The sequence below is a fragment of the Geotrypetes seraphini genome, chromosome 2, assembly GCF_902459505.1.
Source record: "Geotrypetes seraphini chromosome 2, aGeoSer1.1, whole genome shotgun sequence".
Classification (NCBI taxonomy): domain Eukaryota; kingdom Metazoa; phylum Chordata; class Amphibia; order Gymnophiona; family Dermophiidae; genus Geotrypetes; species Geotrypetes seraphini.
The window spans coordinates 118,077,182-118,098,038 of NC_047085.1; the positions used below are offsets into that span (position 1 = coordinate 118,077,182).

Sequence of the window (20,857 nt, forward strand, 5' to 3'; positions counted from 1 at the left end):
AGGACCGCGGAAGACTGCGAGGACCTGCAAAGGGACCTAACGATACTGGAAGAGTGGGCAAAAAAGTGGCAAATGCATGTAGGGAAAAAGAACCCAATGTTCAGCTACAAAATGGGGGGATCACTGCTAGGGGTAAGTAACCTTGAAAGAGACCTGGGGGTGATGGTAGATACAACATTGAAGGCATCGGCACAATGCGCGACGGCCTCAAGGAAAGCAAACCAAATGTTGGGTATCATTAAGAAGGGTATCACGGCCAGGACGAAGGAAGTCATCTTGCCACTGTATCATGCAATGGTGCGCCCGCATCTGGAGTACTGTGTCCAGTACTGGTCGCTGTACCTCAAGAAGGACATGGCAGTACTTGAGGGAGTCCAGAGAAGAGTGACTAAACTGATAAGAGGTATGGAAAACTTCTCATATGCTGACAGGTTGAAAAAGCTGGGGCTATTCCCCCTGGAAAAGCAGAGACTTAGAGGAGACATGATAGAAACCTTCAAAATCCTGAAGGGCATAGAAAAGATAGACAGGGACAGATTCTTCACACTGTGGGGAACCACAAGTACAAGAGGGCACTCGGAGAAATTAAAAAGGGGCAGGTTTAGAACAAACACTAGGAAGTTCTTTTTCACCCAGAGGGTGGTGGACACATGGAACGCACTTCCGGAGGCTATGATAGGCCAGAGCACATTACAGGGCTTTAAAGCAGGTTTGGATAGGTTCCTAGAGGATAAGGGGATTGAAGGGTACAGATAGGAGTTGAGGTAGGTTATAGGAATAGTCAGGGACCATTGCACAGGTGATGGGCCTGGAGGGCCGCCGCGGGAGCGGACCGCTGGGCGGGATGGACCTCTGGTCTGACCCAGCGGAGGCTAATTCTTATGTTCTTATGTTCTTCTATTTATCATTTGTAAATCATTCCCTGTTTATTTAATAGCTGTAAACCGAGTTGAGCCTTCTCAGAATGATGACTCAGTATACTAAACTAGGTTTAGTTTAGTTTAGTCAAACAAACCGGAGAAAATATTTCTTCACTCAACAGGTAATTAAACACTGGATTTTATTGCCAGAGAATGTTGTGAAAACAGTTAGCTTAGCAGGGTTTATAAACGGTATAGCTAATTTCCTAAAAGAAAAGTCCATAAGCCATTATTAATAATAATAATAACAACTTTATTTTTGTATACCACAATACCATAAAATAGTTCAGAGCGGTTTACAGGAGAAGAGACTGTACATTTACAGCGAAGATGCAGAGTCAGATTAACCAGGGTAAAGTAACCAGTAACAGTAACAATTAAAATTAAAAAGTAAGATAGGTACTTAGAAATTCCCTTACTGTCCCAAAGGCTCACAATCTAACTAAAGTACCTGGAGATTAACAAAGAAGTGAAAAATAGAGATAGTGGAAAAATAAGAAATAAACATTCTAACAAGACTACATTGATCTAAAATACTTTGGAAGGATGAAGAGAGGAGAGAAAGGAATATATACAGTTACAAGAGAGTGCAGGATGAGGATAGTAAGATCCAGGGAAGAAGAGGTATATGGGTGAGGAAGGAGAGGAAAGGAAGGAAGGATGGGGTTAGAGAAATTTATCAAAGAGGTAAGCTTTGAGAGATTTTCTGAAGGATAGGTAGGATGGGGCAAGAGAGATGAGGGTGGTAAGGCAATCATTCCATTTGCCAGCTTGAAAAGAGAGGGTTTTGTCCAGGAATCTTTTGTAAATACATCCCTTTGGCGAGGGGAAGGCAAAGGTGGGCATTGCGTGTTCGGTTAGAGCCTGGGAACACAAAGTGACGTGACAGGTATATCGGGGATGATCCAGTCAAGGTTTCAAAGCAGAGGCAGGCGAATTTGAAGATGACCCTTGCTTCAATTGGAAGCCAATGAAGTTTTCTGTAGAAGGGGCTAACATGGTCAGACTTTTTGATGCCATAGATGAGGCGGACGGCGGTGTTCTGAATAAGTCTAAGACGTTTAATGGTTTTCTTGTAGGAACCCAAATATATGATGTTGCAATAATCCAAGGTGCTTAAAATTAGGGATTGGACAAGCAAACTGAAGGTGGAGAAATCAAAGTAGTGTTTGATAGAACGGAGTTTCCAAAGGGTGGAAAAACATTTTGTGACCTGAACATTGGTATGATCTTCAAAGGTGAGGCAGCGGTCCAGGATGACTCCGAGAATTTTAATGGTGGGATTGATTGGATATGTTAGACCGTTGAGTTGCAGGGTGGTGGTCGTAATTTTGTAGTTGGGACTTGCAAGGAAAATTTTGGTTTTATCTGGGTTTAGTTTCAATTTGAAGCGAGTGGTCCAATTTTCAACCATGGTGAGGACATTACAAATATTAAAATGTCTTGGGAAAATCTGCTACTTATTCCCAGGATAAGCAGCATAAAATCTGTTTTTTTTTCTTTGGGGTCTTGCCAGGAACTTGTTGGAAATAGGATATTGGGCTTGATGGACCTTCAGTCTGACCTAGTATGGCACCTCTTATGTTTTTATTGCTATTATACTCTGATATATCAAAATAAATCACAGTGTTCATTCAATATAACAAATACTAAACTAAACCTTAAGTTTATATACCGCATCCTCTCCACGGAAGTGGAGCTCGGCACGGTTTACAAGAACTTAAATATAAGAAGAGAAAGGAAAAGGTTTACATGAGCTTATATATAGAATGGAAGAGTAAGGGGGAAAATAGAATTACATGTTAGAGAAGAGCCAAGTTTTCAGTTGCTTGCGGAATAGTTGGAGAGAGCCCAGGTTCCGCAATGGGATAGTAAGGTCGTTCCAGAGACCTGTGATTCTGAAGAGAAGAGATTTTCCCAGTTTACCTGCATAGAGAATACCGCGTAGAGAGGGGAAGGATAGTTTATATCTTTGGGGGGGGGGGGGTCTGGTGGAGTCAGGACTCAAGGAGTTAAAGGATAGTGGGATTAGGGGAGGAAGGATGCCGTGAATAATCTTAAAAGCCAGGCAGGAGCATTTGAAATGGATTCTGGAAATCACTGGGAGCCAGTGAAGATTGGACAGGAGTGGGGAGACATGGTCAGATTTACTTAAGTGAAACATTCAGATCCGCAACCGTGATGGTTAAAATGTAAACCAAACTGGTATTGTCATAGGGACCATCATGATGTTTCACTGTCCCGACTGCCTTTAAACTTAATATGTAGCCACCGTGTTCAAAATGGAAAGCAAACAAACAAATAAATAATGAATAAAGCTTATCTGTGTGTGAAGTGAATTTCACTCAATATGAACGATCAGGAGAGGATATGTTTTGAATAGACTGGTCTTAGGGACATTTGGAGCATTGAGATAAAGCATCAGATTACTGCATCACAATGGCCACGAATTTGGACTTGGAGGATGAGATGTACGGTGTCTGCATCTATGAGACAAACATGATTTTTCTTGCTACATAGAGCATTTTGGACCCCTGTTTGTTTACAGAAATTAGATAGTTCAAAGTCTAATAGATGCTGGCATTGTCATCTTAAACCTGGGACATTGGACCATTTACTTAAATTTTGGAGATCCATCTGGGATCAAGTGAACAATATATTGGAAAATCCAGTGGCATTGACGTACGATACCATCTTATTTGGTACATTAATGAGGGCTAAAAGGCAAATATCTTCCTGCAACAACAAACTTCTTTTTATAATGACGGGGGAGGGGGGTCCAAGCATGTGGGAGGCGGTTCAGCAATTTGGGGGGATGTCAGGGAGGGTCCGGGGATGTCAGGGAGGGGAATACGGGGATGTCATGGGTCCAGAATTGTTTAGAGGTTATGGGGGAGTCTGGGGATGTCATAGGGAGGGGTGTAGGGCTCTGCGGTTCAGCTGATTCTGGCAAGGGGAATCCCCATCAGGTGAGCCGGCAGGAATACCCAAAACTGGCTCAGCTGATGGGGATTCATTTTCCACAATCAGCTGATGGCAAGCCCTCAATGTGCTTTTTTCCCCCCATCTCTGGGTGGTGGGAGGGAGTCATGACCACTTGGGGAGTAAAGGGGGAGGAAGGTCATGCCTTAAACCCTCCAGTGGTCATCTTGTCAGTTTGGTTACCTTTGGGGCTCTTAGACCTGTTTTACTTTGGTCTAAGTCCTTGTGTGTAAGCTCCGCATAGGATGGCTTGGAAAAGCTTAAATTATTGCTTCAGGACATCCAGGTAGAGGCCTGCCTGATTCCCGCCCATAACACACCTCCCAACATGCTCCTTTGAGCTCTGGATGCACAGCAGCTTAAAAGTTCTGTTGAACGTCCAGAAAGTTTGTTTTGATTATCGACACTTGGATGTCCTTGTGTCCAAGTGCCAACTTCAGCAGCTTTTTAGACATTTTAAAGTTTTGATTATGAGCTCCATTACATATACATGTGTCCTTGCATCAAAACAGCAGTGTAGACGTCATTTGTTTGGTGCTTTCAAGTGCAGTACATTCACACCCTGAGGCAGCCTGAGAAAAGTGAAATGCTGGCCATCTTCGGTATGTGGTCGTCAGCACAGATAAACATAAAGTTTTTTTGATCTACACTCTGATCTATAGAATGTGAATTTAGTATTTGATTTTTTTGATCTATATAAAAAAAGGGTTGCCAATGAGGTGTTATCATCCGAGATCTCATACCACTCGCTCTCTGTAGGGTAGAGAAGGTATTCTGAAACTTTTTCTCCCTTATATATAGTTTTTGTAAGATACAGGTGCATATGCCCTTGGAGGCAAGGAGGATGGCAGTTTGAGTGCAGAGCTCCTCTCCCTGGACAATCTGCCTGCTTTTAAATATCAGCAGCAGTGGGAGATCAATTGCTTTTACACCTAAGCAGCAACGGGACCAACCCACCAACCTCTGCAGTCCATTGGAGAGATCAATCTACCTGCTTTTAAATATCAGCAACAGTAGGAAATCAACTGCTTTTACACCTCAGCAGCAGCAGGACCAGCCACCACTACCAAGAGACCTTTGCCCTGATCCAGCCAGGAATGTGAGCTCCTCCCTCTGCAGTCCATTGGAGAGATCAATCTACCTGCTTTTAAATTTCAGCAACAGTGGGAAATCAACTGCTTTTTACACCTCAGCAGCAGTGGAACTATCCGCAACTACCAAGAGCCCACAGATTCAATCCAGCCAAGAGTTTGAGCTCCACCTCCCCCTGCAGTACACTAGGAAGATCAACTGTTTTTTACACCTAAGCAGCAACAGGACCAGCCACCACTACCGAGAGCCCTTTGCCCTGATCCAGCCAGACAAGTAAGCTCTTCCCCAGCATTCCGTTGGAAAAATCAATATGCTTGCTTTTAAATATCATCAGAAGTAGGAGATCAACTGCTTTTACACCTAAGCAGCACCAAGACCAGCCGCCACTATCGAGAGCCTTTGTCCCAATCCAGCCAGACGTGTGTGCTCTTCACCATACAATTTGTTGGAGAGATCAATCTGCCTGCTTTTAAATATCAGCAGCATTGGGAAAACAACTGCTTTTACACCTAAGCAGCAGCGGGTACATCCGCAACCACCAAGAGCCCACAGACCCGATCCTGCCAGGAGCGTGAACTCCTCCCCCTGCAGTCCATTGGAGAGATCAATCTGCCTGCTTTTAAATATCAGCAGCAGTGGAGATCAACTGCTTTTACATCTAAGCAGCAATGAGACCAGCCACAACCACCGAGAGCACTCAGACCCGATCCTACCAAGAGTGTGAACTCTTCCCCCCCCTGCAATCCGCTAAGAAGATCGACTGTCGGTTCCGGGCGGCTTTCCCGCAGAGGAGAGAATCCTGCATTCACCGTGGACCTCATCTGGGGCAGCCTCCTTGGAGCGGCTGGGGCACGGGCAGTGTGTCTGGGAGGGAATGCATGGATGGGAGAACATCGCAGGGGAGGAGACATAGGCATCCTGGGACTGTCGGCCAGAAGAAGCCCTTTCTGGATACGTCAATCGCTCCTCCTAAACTTACTTGCTCCACTTCATCACTGACGCTGACCCATTCTGCTTCTATTCCTTTCTCTCCTCTCTTCTACCTTCCAAAGTATTTAGATCAATGCTGTCTTTTTAAAATGTTTATTTTATTTTTATTTTTCCTCTAACTCTACTTTTCACTTCACTATTACCCTCCAGGTACTTTAGTTAGATTGTGAGCCTTCGGGACAGTAAGGGAATTTTCCAAGTACCTTTCTTATTTCTAATCTTAATGTATATTTTCTGTAAACCGCTTAGAACCTAACGGATGTAGCGGTATATAAGAAATAAATTACATTACATTACATATGTACTGTATATGTGTTTAGAGGTTTAGCATCATAACATTTGTACATTTTAGCCCTACATTCCATAAGTTTTATGAGTAGATATGCATTCTGTTGTGTTTTTTTTTTAATTTTGTTCTTAATCTACTTTTCTTGTCTTCAGTGCTATATTAATAATATTATGGGTTTACTGTATATTCTAGTAGAACGTTGTGGTGCACAGAGCTGTGGAGTATAAACTCCTGAAGCAGTCATTGAATTGGTGAAACAAGGACCCTTGTTGGGTTGTGTAGAGGCTGGGATGTGTTTGGAGACGTTCAAGTGGATGTATTTTGGAGGAACAGTGAAACGGAACAACATCGAGTGAGTGAAAGTTTGCTTCTGATGCATCAGATAAATCCAATTTTTTGCTTTTGGTTTTTGTGCACGTGAATGGCTTATGGTCATCTTGAGACTTTATAAAGTTGATGTAATGTGTGGAGTTTTTTTAACGTCTATGACATTATTATTACTGACAGCTGATTTTCTTTTTCTCCATTTTGTTTTTGAAGCTTCTAAATTTCAAATGAAGAGTAATCTATATAGCACATTCTAACAATAATTTTTTTTGTGTGTGTTTTGACCTCTTATTGTATATGTGCAAAATGAACCCATGTGGATATATCACCCTAAGATTAACATTTCCAACATACCCCCTCCCCTCTTTTACAAAACCATGCAAGAGGCTTTTAGTGCCGGTTGGCACGCTGAATGCGCTGCGCTGTTCCGACAGTCAGAATTCCTATCAGCACTGGAACAGCACAGAGCATTCAGCACACCAGCCGGCACTAAAAATCTCTTGTGCGGTTTTGTAAAAGGGGGATAATGAATAAAATAAGTGATAAGAGAGGTTTCTCTCATTTTGATTTTTCTTTTTCGTGCCACCTTTTCTTTCTTTCTTTTCTAGTACTTTAAGCTTTAAAAAAAAAAACAACCCAAAAACAAGTTACTGTGCTTACCGAGGAATCGCACCGGCCATCTTTGATTCTTAGAAACCGCTGTGGGTATGTCACGCTTTCGAACATACAGTCAGCAGAACTGGTTTTATGTATTCTCCAATAAGACTCTTCAGATTGCTTTCCTGTACCAATGCAGCTCCCGTCAAATCTTGGGCATAGAGCCTGGCACCAGCTGCTAGTGAGTAAAATTACAGCACCACTGCTGAACACACCCTAAAAGCCACCGGATACAGAAGATAATTATTTCAGCAAGTAAATGGAGAATATTATGTCATACAGCGCTACAGAAAAATGTGGCAAGACGAAACCAGCAAAATATTCAGGTGGAAGTGACACTTTTAATAGATAATTATCATTGAGCTGACATTTACCTCCCCCCTCCTTTGCGCTGCTCCAAAGGCCATAGAGTTTAGAGCAGCACAGAGTATTCAGCGCGGCAGCCAGCGCTAAAATTCTCTTGCGTGGTTAGATAAAAAGGGGGGTTATCTATTATATCTTTAGATGATTCTAAAAACTGCGAAACATTCAAACTATCAGGTGACACCATTTTGTCCATTTCACCTTCATCTGCCATTACCTTGGAATCTCCTGAGATGTAATACAAATTAGATAAGCGTGCAACTCTTCTTGTGACTTTTAAGACAGAGTTGGAAAAACAAGCTATTTTAAAATTGTACTTTGTGAAAAAACAGGAGATGTTTTGTGGCCAACGGGTGATAATTTTCCCTGATGTCTCTAGACAAACCCAGTTTAAAAGGAAGCAGTTCCTTCAGCTAAAGCCTAAGGTTTTAGCAATTGGAGCTACTTTCTTTTTGAAATTTCCATGCAAATGCCTTATATCGTATGGAAGTGATAAATATGTGTTTTATGATCCAGTCCAGTTAGAAGACTTTATTAAAGAGAAACCTTTGTTGAAAGTTTAGTTTCTATTACTGATTTTATTTTTGGAGGATGATGTGTATAAATATAAATGCCATTTTGCCTGTCCTTAGATGGTAGATTGATGGATTTGATTCTTTTTTCTTTTTTCCTTTTTAAAAGGTACTGGCGACCATGATAATGTGGACTAAGACACGGTTGATAATTGCCTATGTTTTCATGTTCTCTTTATTGAGTTTGCTGTGGTCATTCATGAATATTTGTTATTAATGTATTGTAACAAATAATTAAATAAAGAATTTAAAAAAAAAAAAAAAGGGGGGGGGTTAATGACGTTTTACAGGTATTTGTCAGGAGTGTAAAAGGTCTCATGTTTTCATATTTTTCAAATTACAGTCGACTCCGCTTAAGTGCACGCCCTTCGAACCAGGTCGCCATGTGCGCTTAAATGGAGTATGTACTTAATAGGAGTATCACTTGTTAGTCATGAAAAATTACAGTACGCTGTAGTCAAATGCAATAAAACTTTTATTCAACCAAAAACACACCAAATACTGTACAATGTAATACGGTACAGTAGTAGAAACAGTACTGTTTGGTCTAATGCAATACAACTTTTTTTAAACCAACATTCTACTGAAATAATCAGTCATTGTTTTCTGCATGCAGATTGCACAATTCAGGCTGTGTATCTGACTACTGATGCTGTAAAACTGTCCATAGTCATGACAGCCATTTATCTCCAGATAACAATGCAGCGTGTGTAGGAACTTCAGCGCGTCCGAGAAGGAAACAATCTCTGTAGGCGGTTCATTAGTTATGATGACAGCAACAGCATCTCCGTCATCATCAGACTCTTAGTTATCTGCTCTGTCCTTTATGACTGTACAGATATTGGAATTAGTGCTGTCAGATGATGTGGGCAGATCATTGTCAACGGTGACATACAGCTCAAATTCCTGTGATGAGAGTCCAACTAGCAGTTCTGAAACACGTGGCTCATCCATGTCAGAATGTGTGATTGCTTTTAACCAGAGTGAATGTGACTTGAGTGAATGTGACTGTTGTATACGTTTAGTCATGTTATGTATTTTTATGCTATTTTAATATGTTTAACATTAAGTTGTTTTAATTTAGTATGTTTACCCAACTTTGTAATTTTAGCTGTAAATCGCTTAGAACCTGGAATAGGCGATTAATCAAATCTGATAATAAACTTGGAAACTTGGATCTGTGCGCATAAGCGGATTGTGTGCTTATCAGAAGTGCAATTATCCAGAGTTTACGTCTATTGACTTTAATGTAAAAAAAATGGGACCATGGTGGTCATGTGCGGATAACCGAAGCGTGCGCTTAACCGACGTACACTTAGGTGGAGTCGACTGTATACCACATCCTACAACAGAATTACTAGCTGATCAGCGGGTTTGACATTTCTATCCAAACTACTTGAGCGTGTTGTCCTCCGTTGTTGCCTTCACTTCCTTTCATCTCAACCAACTTTTGATTCTCTACAATCTGGCTTTCATCCCCTACACTCCACAGAGACTGTCCTTACCAAAGTCTGCAGTGACCTGCTTCTGGCCAGATCCAAGGGCCTTTAATCAATCCTCATCTTTCTTGACCCGTCTGCTGCTTTTGATATTGTTAATCACTGCCTACTCTTTGATACACTGTCTTCGCTTGATTCCATGAATCTATCCTTTCCTGGTATGCCTTCTACCTCTTCCATCACACCTTTAGTCTATGCACTAATGGATCCTTCTTGGTTTCTATCTCGCTAGCAGTCAGTGTAATCTAGGGTTTTGTCTTACAACTTCTTTTCTCTTGGTGCCCTGATTTCCTCCCATGGCTTCCAGTATCTCCTATATGCTGATGATTCCCAAATCTACCTCTTCACACCTGAGATTTCACCACAAATCCAAGAAAAAGTCACTGCCTGTTTGCCATTGCTGCCTGGATATCCAGCTGCCACCTGAAACTAAACATGTACAAGACTGAGTTACAACACGTATAACGAACTTCCAATCCAGGGCCCTCACTGTACAAATGAAACTGAACGAGTCCAAAACAAACTACTTTGGCTCAATCCAAAATTAGATCAGCTACCCACCCTCATTTCACTGTCTTCTGGCGCCACACTGCAGCTTGAGTTCTCAAGCAAAGTTCTGGGCATCATCATTGACTCTACACTTTCCTTTAATGACCACCTCAACTCCTTGGTAAAAAAACATGCTTTTTTAACCTTCATTTGCTGAGGAAAGTGAGATCCTGCTTCCCACCAACAACATTTTGCTGTCCTTGTACAATCCATCATCCTCTCCTGATTGGACTATTGTAACTCTATCTACTTAAGTCTAACCAAGAAAAGCCTTTAAAGACTTCAGCGGATTCAGAACACTGCGGCTAAGCTAATCTTCGCAAAAAGTAAATTTGACCATGTCTCCCTGCTTCTGTCCAAACTTCACTGGCTTCCAGTAATTTCCAGGGTTTACATTAAATGCGCCTGCCTAACTTTTAAGATCCTACACGGCACCCTTCCTCCCCTAATTTCACTATCTTGGAATTCCTTGAGTCCTGATACCACCAGATCCACCCAAAAGTTCAAACTATCCTTCTCCTCGTTAAAAGGCGCCTTGCATGCAGGAAAAATAGGGACATCGCTCTCCTTCAGAATCACAGAGCTTTGGAATAACATTACTACCCCACTTCGGAATCTGGGCTCCTTCCAACTATTCCAAAAACATCTGAAAAATTGGCTATTGTCAAAAATGTAATACTTCCTTCCCTCTATGGTGTTCCATCTTTATACTAAGTCCCTGCAACCCTTACTATGGAGTTCCTTCTTTATACCAGTTCCAGTGTAAACCATGCCGAGCTCTACGATTGTGGAGATGATGCGGTATACAAACTTAAAGTTTAGTTTAGTTTACTCCTTTTTTTCTCCTAAACCCTCTACTCTTCTCCATCTCAGTAAATAAAACTGTCTCCTCTGCTCGTAACCTTAGAATCACTTTCGACTGTGACCTCTCATTTTCAACGAACATCGACAAAGTGCTAAAGCCTATTGCTTCTATCTCTATAACATCACAAAACTTTGTCCCTTCCTCTGAGCAAACTACCCGGAGTCTTGTCCACACCCTTGTAATCTGACGCTTAGACTATGCAATGTACTTCTAACAGGTCTCCCGCTAAACCACCTGTCCCCCTGCAATCTGTGCAAAACGCTGCTGCTCGACTCATCTTCTGCCAATCTTGCTACACTCACGATAACCCTCTCCTCAAATCACCTCACTGGCTCCCTGTTCACCTTTGCATACAGTTCAAACTCCTATTACTAACATACAAGTGTGTTCATTCTGCAGCCCCTCAGGATCTCTCCTCTCTTGTCTCTCCTTATATGACTCTCCAAGAACCCTTCGCTTCCACTGTCAGTTTCAGACTTCATTCTGTTCACCTCACAGCCCTGAATACCTGGAATAGACTACCTGACCCTGACATGGCTCTGTATTTCAATATATAATAACATTCTCAAGCATAATCACAGTTTCCACAGCCAGTCCCAGACGTGACTCCACGATTCCAACAGCCATGGGATAGTTGACTCACCTTGGCAGTCTTCAGTTGCCTCTCACGTATTCAAACCCTAGAACATAGATTTGAGGGCTTCTTCCAAACACAGGGTGCAAGCATTTAAGTTGATCACTCCTCTTCCCTGGAATTTCCCTCAGGTACTGCAGTCAAGCCAGAACACCATGGAGGAACCTTACTTGAAGCCTTTGACCTGTTCTGCTAGAGGGTTTTTGTCTTCCTGCTGTCTGCTAGAGCCCTACACTAAACTAAACTAAAACTTAGTTTTATAGACCGGGTCTTCATCCAAAAGGAGCTCGACTTGGTTAACAATAAAGTGAACATGATACATAAACATAAAAGAGAATACAGTGGTACCTCGGTTTACGAGTGCACTGATTTGCGAGTGTTTTGCAAGACGAGCAAAACATTCGCAAAACCGGCGCCTCGGAAACCGAGCATGGCTTGATTTATGAGCACCCCCCCCCCACGATCCGGCACCCTCCCCGACGATTCGACACCCTCCCCCCGTGATCTGGCATCCCCCCCCGCCGCAATTGGGCACCCTCCCCCCCCCCCCCCGCCGCTTCTTACCGTCTTCTGGGCCTGGGCACCGGCACCAGCATGTCCTGTGGGTTGGTGCCGGTGCCTGAAGATCTGCCTCCTCTTCTTGCTGGGCCTTGAGCATCTGCGCATGCTTAAGGCCTGCGAGTTCACGTTCTCTCTTGCAGGGGTGGCATTCAGGGGGAGCAATGCCGGTTCTCATAGGGGGGGGGGGAACGTATCAAAGCGAGTTTCCTTTATTTCCTATGGGGAAACTCGCTTTGGTAAACGAGCATTTTGGATTACGAGCATGCTCCTGGAACGGATTATGCTCATAATCCAAGGTACCTCTGTATAAACTAAAATGATTTAGTTTCCATAGTGTTTGGAAAACAAGAAAGTTTTCAGAGCTTTTCGGAATACAACAAAGGGGCCTAAACTTCTCAGTGTAGCAGTAACTCATCCCATAGCTCAGTTAGTTTGAAAGCGAGAGAGTAACAGAATTTCTTGAAAGTTCTATTTTTACCCTTAAGGGAAGGAAATGTAAGTTTTAATTTTTGAGGACTTCTAGCGAGATGAGATCTATGCACATTCCAGTCTAAAGGACCAGAGTGATAAAGATGCCAAATAGGATCTTAAATGCAATGCCCTGCCCTCCTGGCCACACAAGCTAACTAAACTCATATTCCCTGTCTTAAGGTAACCCAATTCTAGCCTCTTTGAGGGAGTGTCCTTTAGGAAACCCTGCCTTGTGCCACCCACACCCTCAAACAAGAGTCAAATAAATAATAACAAATTCTGACTGGCTGCTAGGGGTCACTGGCACAATTTTAATCCCAGCACCAACAAGGGAAGAGCAGTCTGGGCAGTGTGTGGGTGGAGTTTGCAAGTATGTATGCAGATATAAAATATGCTAATTTATATACACACCTGAATAATCTAGGCAAGGATATTTAAACCTGCTTCAGAGCAGATACAAATAAGCACACCTGCAAAGTAGGTGCAATTTCTGCCGCTTACACTAGTATTTTATAAAGTCACATAGATGCCTAAGGGTCTATATAAAATAATGCCTAAGTAGTTGTCTACTTACCCTCTTAAATCAGGCACCCTGTTATAAAATCACCTCTTAATACAATGACTCTTGGGGTTAAAAGTCATGTTTGTTCTTTCTCAGTCTGCTCTGACATTTAGTATTTTCTAACCATAAAAATAACTTCTTAAACCTTAGTATTGTCTATCAGGATTAATTGAGATGCAATACAATATTGTTCATAACCTTGACACTATTATCAAAAAATTAAATCTACTGTAAATGCCAGACTGAATGGTTTGGGTCCAATGACCAGTGTGCACTTCTGTCTTAACACAGAGTCCGTAAGAGTTATATAACAAGACGCAGAACAAACATGACTGTGGAGATATTGAATGTACATATTGTCAGGCAAAGGTTTAAATGCTTATTGCCACAGGGCATTTGGAAGCAGGTGGCTTTATTCCATCTGTAATTTTCCTGCTTACTGAGGCTAATAATCCCTCCATCTGCCACTTACAAGTTCAACTCCCACACTGCTACTGCAGCTGTATTTCAGTAACAAGCTTGTAATCTGCTTTTGTCAAACCAAAGAATATTCTTCACCACCTGCCCTGGTGAAACTACAAGGAAGAGTCCTCAAGGAAAAGGGTTCTCAAGTAAAGCAGTGCCACCAGTATCTTTCTGAATTCCATTTTGTTAAGTTTTCCATGATATGGTATATACAGTAAGATATTCTTCTAAAGAGAGAATCAGAAAAAACTTCTTCATACAATGAAATATTTAATACATCATGCTATATAACATTCAATGATATTCAAAAATGATTCATTTTTGAATATGATTGAATGTTATGTAGTATGATGTATTAAATATTTCATTGTATGAAGAAGTTTTTTCTGATTCTCTCTTTAGAAGAATATTGTATTTTAATAAGAGAATCTTGTTTATATTGATTAAATGCTCCCCTGTATAGTGAGTGTGTATATACAGTAAGATTCCATAAAATTCAGATGCCTGCTTACACAAAATTAGCATAAAATAAACCAAACACAAGACCAGATGTACTGAGGGTTATTTTTGAACAGGTTGCTTAAATAGGGAGGCCAATGATTGCCTATTTTGAAGCTGTGGCGGTCATTTTTGACATATCTTCATGTATAAATAGCAGAATCTGTATATATAGATCAGCTACATGTGAAAATAGCAATTTTAAGAAAGCTGCTCTTTATCTGTGGAATTCCATATCCAAGGAGATGTGGCTGGGATATGGATAGGTCATGGTTTGGGCAAGCTCAAAACGTTCATAGCAAATCTTTTAAATGTCAGCTTTTACAACTGTCCTGAGGTGCACACAAGTGCCAACTTGAAGGAGCAGGAGCACATGTCTTTCTCCCACTACCCTGAAATATCCAATCAAGCACAATCCCAAACCTCCTAAGTAAGTCAAGATACCCATAACCTCCTCACTAGATCAGATCCCCCTTCCCCTCCCACATACACTTCTTGATCTCACCCTTGACACCTAGTAAGAGCTCTTCCTGATGGTTTAGTAGAGTGTAGGAGTAATATTCAGTGTTTCTGCTCTGTTGAACACTTGGACAACCTTATGAGGGGCTGCTGAAAAGTTCTTAGCCCAACAGCTTCCTAAATTCTGAGTGTTATTTTGTCACTGTAGCCGAAGAGTGTTATTTTATTTTGCAAAGTGCCAATTTTCAGAATTGCTATGATTTGGCATTGTTTCAGATCATTGATTGAACCATGTCAATTAATTTTCAAGTGTAGAACACCAAGCTGCCATGAAGTTCCTATTCCTGCAGAAGAAAATTCCAAAGGAAATCCATGAATGTATGATGGAAACGTTGAGTTGACAAATGCCCATCCTACTCTGCAGTGAAGAAGTGGTGTGTAAAGTTTCAGCATTTAGATTTTGAGAACACAGATGCAGCAAGGTCTAAGAAGCCTGAAACAGTATCAACTCCTGTAATTGTTGACCATGTCCATGACTTGATTTTGGCAGATCAGTAAATATTGGCTAAACCAATTGCTGAGACACTATATTCAAGGAATATTTTGGGTATATAATCCACGAGCAGCTGGTTATGCAGAAGCTGTCATCCAAGTGGGTACCCAAATGTTTGACTACTGATGAAAAGCAACGTTGAGTGAACATTTCCAAGTTGATTGTGCAACATTTTCAGTAAGCTGTTGCCAACATTTTGGAATGCCTCGTCACTGTTGATGAAACATGGTTACACCACTATGATCCTGACACAAAACAACAGTCCGTGTAATGGTGGCACTCAGGTTCTCCAAAGCCAAGGAAATTCAAAACCCAAAAGTCAGCAGGAAAGGGCATGGCCTCAGTGTTTTGGGATCAGGAAGGTGTTGTAATGACTATCTTCCAAGGAGCCAAACAGTTAATGCAGAATATTACTGTAATTTGCTGTTCTGATTAAAGGAGGCATTGAAAGACAAAAGGAGAGGGAAGCTGTGGAAAGGAGTTCTCTTTTTGCAAGACAATGCACCTGTTCACAAGGCTGGCAAAATGATGGATGTTTTGACACAGTTGGGGTTTCAGTGCATAGACCATCCACCCTACTCACCAGATCTTGCTCCATCTGATTATTTTCTGTTTCCAAACCTTAAAAAGAGTTTGAAAGGGTGACAATTTTTTGAGTGATATGGAGGTGATTGCAGCAGCGGAGCAGTATTTCAGTGACCAGACCAGTATTTTTTGGGAAGGGTTACAGAAACTTCAGACACAATGTGCTAAGTGAACTATAGGGGTGAATGTGTGGCATAACTTGTAAGTTTCATGGCTCCATGTCATTCCCTCCTTGGTTGAGCTGAGAACTTTTAAGCTCCCCGCCATATTTGACAGCTTTACCACTAGTAAAGGAGGAGAGTGTGATGTAGTGGTTAATACTATAGCCTCAGCACCCTGAGGTTGTGGGTTCAAACCCCATACTGATACTTGTGACCCTGGACAAGTCACTTAATCTTCCACTGCCACAGGTACATTAGATAATTGTGAGCCCAAAAGGACAGATAGTGAAAATGCTTCAAGTACCTGTATGTAAACCTCTTTGAGTGTGGTTGTAAAACTACATTAAAGACAGTATACAAATCCCAATCCCTTTCCCCTAGTGGTAGAACTGCAAAAATACCACTATTAGAAGCTCAATTTTTCAATCTGCATGCTTAACAGAGCAAAAGTGACCAGTGGCGTACCTAGCATATGTGACACCCGGGGCCCATCATTTTTTTGACAACCCCCCATCTGTATGAAAAACATGATTTTTAGTAACAATCCACACATCACACATGAGTACCTAGGAAAAGGCAGCATCTTACATACTGCAGTGAGCAGTACAACATCAATACACCCATTGTAAAACTAAACAAGCCAGACTAGTACAGATCAATCCTACACCGTCAATCCTAACAGAAAACCATGTCTTTCAAACACACAGAACACAGAAAACACCTTCGCCTAGTATGGAATATGTAATCACAAACTAACCCCTCCCTCTTTTTACAAAATTGTAGTATGGATTTTAACCACGGTGGTAACAGCTCTGACGCTCATAGAATTCTGAGCATCAGAGCTGCTACCACCATGGCTGGCGCTAAAAAACGCTCCACAGTTTTGTAAAAGGGGTGATGAAATAGAAATACATAGACAAAGGTTAAATTGAACCAGCAAGAAGCTGGACTCTGTATACAATGCAACACCACAGAAACAGTGACACATGTCTCCTACAGTAATAAATAAATATAAAATTTTTGTTCTATCTTTGTCTTCTCTGGTTTCCTCATCTTCTTGTTACTCTCTTCCTTCCATCCACTGTCTGCTGTCTCTCTGCCCCTATATGGCATCTTCTCTCCTTCTATGCCCCTTCCAGAAACTGTATGCCTCCCCCTTCCATCTCTCCTTTCACCCCCATTGGTCTGGCATCTCTCTCCTCTCCTTCCCTCTCCCACACCTCTCCTCTGCAATCCCTTTCCCTTTTTTCCCTCATTTTCCTTTTCAATTTATTTTCTGCATCCATCTAGATTACGTTCTTACTACCTTCTCATCAATTTCTTTTTTCACTGTCTACCTACAGCTCACCACCTCTTTCCCTCACCCTCTCCAGGATTTCCTGAACTCAATCCTTTTCCCCCCATTATGTGCCCTCCTTTTATTTATCCCCTCCTTCCATCATGTGCCCTCTTTCTCTACCCCTTCCGTTTATTACCTTCTCCTCTCTCTGTCCACTTCCATCATTTGCTCCCCTCTTTCTCTCCTCCCATTTCCTTCCTACATTTGCTCCCTTATCTCTCCCATCTGCATTTCCATCCAGCATAGGCTCCCCCCTACCCTCCCCACTACCATCCAATGTCTGCCCTTTCTCTCTCCATCCACTCCTCTGTAATCAGCATCTGCCCCTTTCTTTCCCTCCAATCCAATTCCATCCAGTATCCTTCCCCCTTATGTCTCTCTCCCCTTTCCCTGTACATCAATTCCATCAGCACCACCCTTCCCCCTTTCTCTCCCTCCTCCACTCTTCCATTCCAGCAGTCCTGCTCCTTTCCCACGATGACTGTAGCTGCTGGCTGCTGGTCCACCCCACTCCAACGTACTTGTTCTGGAGCAGAGTCGGCAGTCGCGTGCTAGAAAGTCCCATGATGATTCGTCTGCATGCTTTGCTCCGGAAGAAATAAGTTACGTCAGAAGGGGTGGACCCGGCAAGGTTACTCGATGACTGCGTCTGCCGGGTCTACCCCCTCTGACGTAACTTACTTCTTTCGGAGCAAAGTCAGCAGACGAGTCATTGGAGGACCTTCCTGCACCTCATCGCAGCTGCCGACTCTGCTCCAGAGCAAGTACGTCTGAAGGGGTCAACCGGCAGTCGCGCTGAGGTGCAGGTCCTATTGCACAGTAGGGCAGGACGACCTACTTGGCTGGCTGTGCACCACCCCTAAGGCGTGCATCCGGGGCAGACCTCCCCCCCCCCAGACCTCCCCCCTCCCATCTTTGGTACGCCACTGGGAGTGACTGGTAATCTGGTATAAATGAATGTGGGCCCACATAATATTCAAGTCCATCCAATCCCCCTCTCACATCCCTCTGCCCACCCCTGGGTATCCTCACTTTTGATTCTTCTTCTATACTGCAACAGCCCCCCATCTGGTCCCCCTTCCCATCAAGGATAGACCCTCTCTCAACCCTCCTCCAAGTCACGACAGACCCTCTCCCTCCCCAGAGCCAATCTAAGTTCCCTAGTGGTCCAGTGGGCGGATGAGAGCAGGAGGATCAATCCCCTCCTGCTTCTGCCCCTAATGACATCAACAAAACAGAGGCATCAACCTCTTGCAGCAGTCTTGCAATATTCAGTACTCTTTGATTTATAACTAATCCTGTTCAACCTGGGGTACAATATAAAACATCCATAAAAATAAACCATTAAAATAAAACATAGGGTTCCTTTTATCAAGTCGCGCTAGTGGTTTAATGCGCATAATGGCGCACGTTAAACCGCCGGCCCTGCTAGCCGCTACCGCCTCCTCTTGAGCAGGAGGTAGTTTTTAGGCCAGTGCAGGGGTTAGCACGTGATGAAAAGTCGCGCGCGGCTTGATAAAAGAAGCTCATAGTGTACAATGTGTAAGTAAAAATAATCAATTTATCAAACAGACAGAAGGTAAACTGCTGCCAGCACAATTATCAAGATAGGAAAGAAAATTAGCAGGCAAGAACTAATTTACCTTTAAGGATGAAAAATATAGCTCCATATGCTCAAGTAATTTATAAATTTATCAACATGTTTCTCTATACAGTGTTATAAACCTCTGATATGTACTAAAGCAATGATTAAGAATAATATGAAAATTTATGTGAAAGACTAAAGAGTAAGAATTCAGATTAGACAGATTAGTCCAGTGTTTCCTATCTGGAGACACATATAGCTACACTGTTTTTCAAGATTACTGCAAAATGAATATATATGATATAAATTTACAAGTACCAAGTCTTTGATACATGGAAATCTAACTTGTGCATGTTCATTACAACTCATATATCCTTAAAACCAGACTGGTTAGGTCTGCCTCCAGGACAGAGTTGGGAATCATTGGAATGAATGAATTTACATGTTTTTATGTAACATCATTTGCTACATTACTCTGTAATTTTGCCTCCCTAAATATGAATTTGGTCTTAATTCCCTCAGAAACTAAGTGATCATGTACAGAGAATGTCAAACTAGGGATTAACAAAACACAGTTTTGTATCGCAACTTTTTGTGCTTTTTTTAAACTTACCTTAACCAGAACAACAAATTCTTTTGTAAGTCTTGCATAACCTGTTGCATAGCCTTCGGCTGCCTTGCCTTCTGGGTTAAAAGTAACCATGTGTCCTGGAACCCTGACCGACTCTAGAGTAATTGAATGGTTTGAATGAGGATGAATCTGTAGCTCACAGGAACTTCCACTCTTTTCCTACCATAGATAAAATTGCATTAATGATCTGTCAGATGTGCTTTGCTTTGCATAGATCAGTTCAAATAAATCTGTCTCCTTGAGGGGTGCTTATTATTTCAAAAGTATCTACAACAAAAAGGTAATGCCAACCCTTTCATAGAAAGTTATGTGGGTCAATATTAAGCCAGCGGCAGTCAGTGTTTTTAAAAATGCTTACTGCTGCTGGCTAATTTAGACCCGGATATTAAATGCCAGACCATAATTGGGCTCCAGAATGCACTAAGCAATATCTGGGTCAGTCAAAGGAATTTATACAGATATAGCCAATATTTATTGCTGTAACCGCTTAGCTAACTAGGCGAAGACTGGACTGCTATTTAAGTGGGCCTGTTTGCCCAGTTAGGTCTTTGGGCACTGGCACTGAATATTGTCAATGCCTGCCTAACTTCCAGCTCCTCCCATACTCCAATCCCAGACTGCCCCAGCACTGCCCAAACAATACCACAGTGGTCTAAGGTGATATTCAGGAGCACTGCCCAGTTAAGCACCATTGAATAGTCCCTTCTGACCTCCTCAGGACAATTTAACTAGGTAGATGCATCTCCTGGCCGGTTAAATCATTATGAATATCAAGCACCTTAATTTAGGCGCTGGTAGGTGCCCTACCTGCAACTAAGTCTAAAAAGCCATTTAAAAGCTGACATGAGCAATTACAAGGCTCCAGCAGGCGCCTCCAGAAGCACGATTCATGTCAAAGGTAGGCGCCGGAATGTAGGCTTTGAAAACCCTGACCTACATTTCTAGCGCCTACCTTTGCCGGAGGCACAGTTCTCAAAACAGTGCTGTCACGTGATTGACATGCGATCGGTGAGATAAGGCTAAGAACATAAGATTAGCAATATTGGTCACAGCAATGGTCCATCTAGCCCAGTATCCTGCTTCCATAGCGGCCAATCCAGCCACAAGTACCTGGCAGAAACCCAAATAGTAGTAACATTCCATGATACCCATCCCAGGACAAGCAGTGGCTTCCCTCTTGTCTATCTCAATAGCAGATGATGGACCTTACCTCCAAGAAATTGTCCAAAACCATTTTTAAACCGGCAA

The 20,857-nt window shown here is 42.3% G+C and overlaps 1 protein-coding gene across 2 annotated transcripts in view; it reads right to left on the reverse strand.

Moving 5' to 3' along the window:
- Positions 1–20,857, reverse strand: part of RP1 (RP1 axonemal microtubule associated) — a 627,806-nt gene that overhangs the window by 412,243 nt on the left and 194,706 nt on the right. For both annotated transcript variants that reach the window (XM_033933654.1, XM_033933653.1), the window contains exons 14-15: positions 19,592–19,768; positions 7,261–7,473 (exon numbers count right to left, since the gene is read on the reverse strand). In XM_033933654.1, coding sequence (XP_033789545.1) covers positions 7,261–7,473; positions 19,592–19,768 — 390 coding nt within the window. The remainder of the gene's footprint in view (positions 1–7,260; positions 7,474–19,591; positions 19,769–20,857) is intronic.